The sequence below is a fragment of the Neophocaena asiaeorientalis genome, unplaced genomic scaffold (genome assembly GCF_003031525.2).
Source record: "Neophocaena asiaeorientalis asiaeorientalis breed wild unplaced genomic scaffold, Neophocaena_asiaeorientalis_V1.1 scaffold76, whole genome shotgun sequence".
NCBI classification, from domain to species: Eukaryota; Metazoa; Chordata; class Mammalia; order Artiodactyla; family Phocoenidae; genus Neophocaena; species Neophocaena asiaeorientalis.
Window position 1 is genome coordinate 1,707,807 of NW_020173668.1, and position 7,585 is coordinate 1,715,391.

At 61.8% G+C, this 7,585-nt stretch overlaps 1 protein-coding gene across 1 annotated transcript; it reads left to right on the plus strand.

The window, feature by feature from the left end:
* The first annotated feature begins 1,936 nt into the window (after positions 1-1,936).
* MUC1 (mucin 1, cell surface associated) lies at positions 1,937-6,547 on the plus strand. The gene is made up of 7 exons (XM_024748343.1): positions 1,937-2,066; positions 2,550-4,315; positions 4,415-4,470; positions 4,621-4,751; positions 4,882-5,003; positions 5,087-5,236; positions 6,197-6,547. The coding sequence occupies exons 1-7, from the start codon at positions 2,006-2,008 to the stop codon at positions 6,263-6,265; spliced, it is 2,355 nt and encodes a 784-aa protein (XP_024604111.1). The 5' UTR covers positions 1,937-2,005; the 3' UTR covers positions 6,266-6,547.
* The last annotated feature ends 1,038 nt before the right edge of the window (positions 6,548-7,585 follow it).

Genomic DNA, 7,585 nt, shown 5'->3' on the forward strand with positions numbered 1-7,585 from the left:
GGGTCCACCTTGGAGGCCAGAGAGACTTGGTGCCCGGAAGAGGGTGAAGGGGGTGGTAAGGGTTGGGGGAGAAGGGGAGAAGGGGAGACCGCGATATCCCGGAAGGCCGCTTTCAGACGCCGGGGCGTTGCGCGCGCTTGCTCTTTAAATACTCTGACTGCGCGGCGCGGAGCCGTCGCCATGGTGACGCGTGTCCCAGCAACCGAACTGAATGGCTATTGCTCGGCAACGCCAGGGGTTGAAGTTTTGGGACCGCCCACCTAGATACTCACCCTTTCTCTAGCCGGCGGGTAGGGGTGCTTCCCCGCCTCCGGCCCGCGCCCGGGCGCGATGACGTAAACGCCCTCCGGCCCCGAGCCCGCCCCCGGGTCTGGCTGCCGCACAGTGCCGCGCCAAGCCGGCGGAGTCGAGCGCGTCTGGGAGCTGTGGTCCCTCTCCTCTTCCCCGGCTTCCCTGCAATCCCGCCGCACCGAAGTGTTCTTAAAATTAATTTCTCAATCTGTTTTCTTTGGGGCTAAGAATTGTTTCCTAATGAGGACGTAATTGCTTCTGTCGGTCTAGACCGCAACCCAGGACCTCCGGATGGGACTCGATAAGCTCCATGTGCGCCGTTGTGGCCCCAAGTACTCCTTGGTCCCACATGTTTCTGCCCTTCAGAATATCACTTGGTCTTCCCAAATCATGAGCGCTCACAAACGGTTTTGCACCACCCCCATCACCTTGTGCCCACCGGCCCCAAATACCACTATGCTCCGCAAAGGATAGTTCCGTGCCCCTAAATACCATTCTGTCGCCCCACCTATTCTCTGCCTCATAAATACGTAACTAATCTGTCCCATTCTCCCTCCCACATTCCGCTGCCCTCGCCAAATACCTCGGTGCCCCTTCCGTGTTAACTCTGGATCCCACCCACTTAGCGCCATTTCCTCCAGACACCGCCCCCACGCGCCTCAGTCCCCTCCTAAAGCTCCCAGCCCCTCCGTCGATGGTACAGCGTGTTCTTCCCCTTCTCTGTGCAAGCCACTGCTTCTTCCGGCCCGGGCCTGCCCTCCCCAGCCTCACTCTGCTCCCACTCAGTCAGCGCCACCCAACCTCCTCTCACCGGACGAGGCAGCCCCTCAGCCCGCTCGGGCAGGCCCGGTGAGGCTCCCGGTGACCGCTAGAGGGCAGGAGAGCCCAGCCAGCGAGCCGCCGCTACAAGGTGGAGGACTGGGAAAGCAAAGACCCTAGGGTTCGGCCGAACCCAGATTTCATATTTCTTTAAGTGGAAATTTCTTCCCCCGCCCCCTTCTCGGGAGAAAGTCAAAGAAGGAACTCAGGCTGCTGGAAAGGCCGGCAGGGGCCGGGACTGTGGGTTTCAGGGTAGAACCGTGTGTGGAACGGGACAGGAAGCGGTTAGAGGAGTGGGGCTGTTCCGGGAAGTAGTGGGGGGGGAGGAGGTCCAAAACTAGCACCTAGTTTACAGATTATGGAGCCTTCCCCTTCCTTCTCAGCCCCCAGAGTGGGACTCCAAGGGACCCAGGGAGAATGGGGCAATGGTGCGGGGGACCTGAAGATGAGCTTCCCGGCCTTGCCGTGCAGGGCTTTGACCTAGCCCACTTTCTCTGTTACTGTTTTCACCTTGTCTGTTGTCCTGGGGCTAAAATAGGACCATGGGGACCCAGGTCAGGTTCCGGACTCCCTCCACCGCCTTCTGGAGCCAGGGAGTGGTTGGTGAAAGGGGGAGGCCAGTTGGAAAACGAACAGGTTGTCAGAGGGTTGAGTGATTGGAGCCCACTTACCCTATTTGAGGGGCCAGGAATGGTTGGGGAGGAAGAGGTAGGAGGTAGGGAAAGGGGGAGGAGGCGGGGCTTTGTCACCTGTCACCTGCTCTGGCTGAGCCTAGGGCGGGCGTGTGTGTGGGGGGGGGACCGGTATAAAGCAGCAGGCGCCTGTGCCTGCTCCATCACATGCGCACCGCCTGCCTGAGTCTGTTCTGCCCCCTCCCCACCACTTGGCCACCACCATGACACCGGACATCCAGGCCCCTTTCTTCTTCCTGCTGCTGCTATTCCAAGTGCTTACAGGTGAGGGGCGCAAGGTGGGGAGGGGGTCTTCCCAGCCTTCCTGTGGGTTTTGCTTCCTGGGAGATGGCATCCAAGAGGCAGAAGTTGCAGACAGGGGTGGCCCAGTCTGTGCCAGAATAAAGGAGTGAGGCCAAGGACAGGCTGAGAGGAGACAGCCCCCCAGGAGAGTGGGTGCCAGGGGCAGGCGAACGTCCTGAAAAGAAGTCTGGAGGGGGTGGGGGTGGAGTCAGGAGAGGTAAATCTTAGGAGTGGAGAAACCCAACAAGCCAGGAGCAGACAGGTATGGGAAGAAGGAGGGAGGCTGCCAGCAGGGAGGGAGGAGGAGGGCTGACCTAGGGGCCACTCCCCAAATCTTCCTGGCATTACGTCTTCCAATGCCAGAGAATGTATTTTCTCCTTGTGCTGATTTGTCCCCCAACCCAACTCTGTAACCTCAACTTCTGATAGCTGCCACCAACCCTACACTAACAATCTTTCTTACAGTCTCTGGTACAAGCCAAAGCACAAGTAACTCAGGCTCGGCTGCCCCTCCGACCCACAGCAGCACCTCACCCCGGGCCACCAGGGGCGACTCACCTCCGACCACCAGCCCTGCCTCAGGCTCGGCTGCCCCTCCGGCCCACGACGGCACCTCACCCCGGGCCCCCAGTGGTGACTCACCTCCGACCACCAGCCCTGCCTCAGGCTCGGCTGCCCCTCCGGCCCACGACGGCACCTCACCCCGGGCCCCCAGTGGTGACTCACCTCCGACCACCAGCCCTGCCTCAGGCTCGGCTGCCCCTCCGGCCCACGACGGCACCTCACCCCGGGCCCCCAGTGGTGACTCACCTCCGACCACCAGCCCTGCCTCAGGCTCGGCTGCCCCTCCGGCCCACGACGGCACCTCACCCCGGGCCCCCAGTGGTGACTCACCTCCGACCACCAGCCCTGCCTCAGGCTCGGCTGCCCCTCCGGCCCACGACGGCACCTCACCCCGGGCCACCAGTGGCGACTCACCTCCGACCACCAGCCCTGCCTCAGGCTCGGCTGCCCCTCCGACCCACAGCGGCACCTCACCCCGGGCCACCAGGGGCGACTCACCTCCGACCACCAGCCCTGCCTCAGGCTCGGCTGCCCCTCCGACCCACAGCGGCACCTCACCCCGGGCCACCAGGGGCGACTCACCTCCGACCACCAGCCCTGCCTCAGGCTCGGCTGCCCCTCCGACCCACAGCGGCACCTCACCCCGGGCCACCAGGGGCGACTCACCTCCGACCACCAGCCCTGCCTCAGGCTCGGCTGCCCCTCCGACCCACAGCGGCACCTCACCCCGGGCCACCAGGGGCGACTCACCTCCGACCACCAGCCCTGCCTCAGGCTCGGCTGCCCCTCCGACCCACAGCGGCACCTCACCCCGGGCCACCAGGGGCGACTCACCTCCGACCACCAGCCCTGCCTCAGGCTCGGCTGCCCCTCCGACCCACAGCGGCACCTCACCCCGGGCCACCAGGGGCGACTCACCTCCGACCACCAGCCCTGCCTCAGGCTCGGCTGCCCCTCCGACCCACAGCGGCACCTCACCCCGGGCCACCAGGGGCGACTCACCTCCGACCACCAGCCCTGCCTCAGGCTCGGCTGCCCATGCGACCCACGGCAGCACCTCACCCCGGGCCACCAGTGGCGACTCACCTCCGACCACCAGCCCTGCCTCAGGCTCGGCTGCCCATGCGACCCACGGCAGCACCTCACCCCGGGCCACCAGTGGCGACTCACCTCCGACCACCAGCCCTGCCTCAGGCTCGGCTGCCCATGCGACCCACGGCAGCACCTCACCCCGGGCCACCAGTGGCGACTCACCTCCGACCACCAGCCCTGCCTCAGGCTCGGCTGCCCATGCGACCCACGGCAGCACCTCACCCCGGGCCACCAGTGGCACCTCACCACCGACCACCAGTCCTGCCTCAAGTTCAGTTGTCATTACAGCACATGAGGGCACCTCTTCCAAGGTTACCATGACCCAAGCCAGCAACGGCACTCCATCCTCAGTTCCCAGCTCTTATACTCCCACCATTTCTGCCAGCAGCACTAACCAGAACACAGTACCTCCCTATGCTCCCACCTCCTCCAGTAATAAGACTTCTCAGCCGTCGCATATTAGGGTCTCCCTGTTCTTCCTGTGTTTTCGCATTACGAACCTCCAGTTTAACTCTTCCCTGGAAAATCCCAGCACCAGCTACTACCAGAAGCTGCAGAGAATCATTTCTGTATTGGTGAGTAGCTGCCTTTCCTCCACTGTGCTCCCCCGAAGCAGCCTTCAGAACTCTTTGAAGACCTTGCATCAAAACTTAGTCCTTTCCCTCTCACCCCAGTTTGTGCAGACTTATAAACAAGAGGATTTTCTGGGCCTCTCAGATATCGAGTTCAGGTACAGTTCTGGGTGTGGACTCTATGTGGGATGGGTGGATGTTGTCTTGACTGTGGGGAGGGGCTGGTGCACTTGTGGTTGTGGGGGGTGGGGGGTGTGCTGACCCAGAAGCTGGGACCCACAGTTGAGTTGCCTGTTTCTCTCTGACAGGCCAGGATCTGTGGTGGTAAAATTAACCTTGGTCTTCCGAGAGGGGACCACTGCCCACAACGTGGAGAGACAGTTTGGTCAGCTTGAAGCAGCAGCCGTCACATGTAACCTGACCATCAGTGGAGTTAGTGGTGAGATCACTTCCCCAGCTGCCAGCCAGCACCACACTGCCCGGGACCCTCTCTCTCTCCAGCATCTAGATTCCTGCTTTTCCTCTTGGCACTAATAAGTGACTGCTCTGACCTCTGCTTTTCCTTTTAGTGAGTGATGCATCAGTTCCTTCCTCTACCCAGTCTGGGTCTGGGGTGCCTGGCTGGGGCATTGCCCTTCTGGTACTGGTCTGTGTTCTGGTTGCCCTGGCCATCATTTATCTCATTGCCCTGGTAAGTGCTCAGTCCCCAGCCCTGACCACAGTTCCTCTGCTAGAAGGAACCCCCATGCCCCCCATTACCTCCTATCTCCCCAGGTTGTGTGTCAGTGCAGACAAAAGAATGATGGGCAGCTGGACCTCTTTCCAATCCGAGATGCCTACCATCCTATGAGCGAGTACCCCACCTACCACACCCATGGGCGCTATGTGCCCCCTGGCAGTACCAAACAGAGTCCCTTTGAGGAGGTGAGGATGGCGGAGGGAGGCAGAGGCTTTGGCTGGCAGGGATTCTGAAAGAGTGCTGAGAAGCCCAAAGAGCTTAGAAGAGGTGAGAGTGCCAGTAGGCAGTGAGGGCCTGACAAGGCTGGGGTTGTGGAGGTCAGGTGAGTTCTGGGGGAAAGGCCTTGGGAAGAGACCATGGAAGAAGGGGGACCTCAGTAGGGGGTACCCCCACTACCAGCACTCCCAGAAGAGCATTCACTGCTCCGCTGAACTGGTGCCAGGGCTGTTCACTGGGATGCCCAGAGGCGAAATGAGTGGGGCACTGCGCCCAGGGGAGCCCTTCATGGAAGGAGCACCTGTGCCCCAGCTTGTCTCCTAAGAATGGAGGGTAGATTGAGACAGGCTAGTGGGGAGGAGGGGTCTCTGAATTGGGGAAGAAGTCTCACCAAGCCAGATGAGCCTGGGTGCTGGGTGAGGGGGAGGTTCTTGGGAATCTCCGGAGAAGCACAGACCCCTCCTCCCTCTTTCTTCCTTTCTCTCCAGGACCTAGTAAATAATTACTTGGCCACCTGGGGCTGGAAAGCTACTCCAAGTGGGGGAGGGGAGAGGAGTTTCCTTTTCTTGACCCCATTTTTCCTCGCCCTGGGGACTTCCTTCTTCCAGTTTTACAGACACACACACACCTCCTTGGGCTGGAGGAGCAGAGAATGGAGGGAAAAGGGGGCAGGAGGGGAAAGCAGGGGGAGCTGATAAGAGCCGAGGGGAGGGAGGGAAGGGGACCTCGAGGAGGAGTGGCCCTGTTTACAGTCACCTGGCTGCCGGTGGTGACCTGCAGGTGCTCTCTCCAAATTAACCCTTTGAGAGCTAGTCAGGCGCCTGGACCATTCACCCCAGCCACGGGGTGCCATCCAGGGGCCTTGGGGAGGAAGCTTCTCCCAGGAAAGCTTCTGCCCCTCACCCTGGATCCCTTCTCCCCCTACCTAGGTTTCTGCAGGCAACGGTGGCAGCACTCTCTCTTACACGAACCTGGCAGCCACTTCCGCCAACTTGTAGGGGCACGTTGCCTGCTGAGCATCCAGCCAGCACCAACTGCCTCCCTGGGTTTCTTCACTGCTGCAGCCCCCGCCTTGCCCCCAACTCTGTTCTGGGCTGGTGAGCTGGGCGTTCAGGTGGGCTGCCCACCGTCTCCCTCACCTATCTTAGCCCTGGTGAAGCCCATCCGAGCCCCTGGGGACAAGCCTGAGGCAGTGGCTCCCAGGAGGACTGGCCCGGAAAGCTCAGAGATGGGAGTGGGAACCTGAACACGGCTGAATAAAACTTGGGCCTCCTCTGCGCTGACCGCCAACTTTTTTTTTTTTTTTGCGGTACGCGGGCCTCTCACTGTTGTGGCCTCTCCCGTTGCGGAGCACAGGCTCCGGATGCACAGGCTCAGCGGCCATGGCTCACGGGCCCAGCTGCTCCGCGGCATGTGGGATCTTCCCGGACCGGGTCATGAACCCGTATCCCCTGCATCGGCAGGCGGACTCTCAACCACTGCACCACCAAGGAAGCCCAACCGCCACGCCAACTTTTGATCTGTCTTCTGTGACCTGTTGATAGAGGGTAGGTCAAAATGTGTGTGAGGGGGTCTGGAAGAGACCTTGGGAAAGGAGAGGGAGGAAAGAAGGCCAGAGGAAGCGGGGTTCACTTGAGAAGTAGGTGACATCGGGGCGCAGGAGTGCTTGGTGGAAGAACTCGAGTCACCTGTCACCTCTCCTGCATGGCTGGCGGCGCAAGAGGAAGGAGGAAACGAAACCCAGCGTCTCCATCGGCCAGCGTGACCCGGCTCCGCCCGCACGCCCGTCCGTGGCTCTCCCTTTTCCTCGGGCCTGGTTTTCACTCCCACGCCCTCCTCTCCCCTGGGCGCGGTGCCCCCAGGCGGCTCTATTCTTAGCTGTCCGGGTGTGAAGTAAGTCCTCGGGCGGCGATAACAGCTGCAGAGTCAACAGGGCCACGATAAAGCTCCATGTCATATCCGGGGACTGGCACCGGACCCGGGCCCCTCCCTGGCCGCCCCGCCCGTCTCTGGCTCTGGGGTTGGCTACCTAGCACCCCGGGAATGGGGAAGTCGTTCTGGTTCCCTGGTCCCTTTGGGCCCAGGCATGGGGCCCGCCCCTTCAATCGCATTCCCGCAGAGCCTGGCGCCGCCGCCCGGACGCCCCGTCGCGGGGCTGACGCAAACAGCCACCTGAGCGAGGCGCCCCCTGGCGGCCACGATCGGCTCGGACCTGGGCTGGGTACAGGTGTGGCAGAAGGCGGGGAAGCGACGGGCTTGGGGACCTCCTTCCCTCATGCGCCAGATTCACCGTGCACCCCTGCTCTGAGTTATAGCAG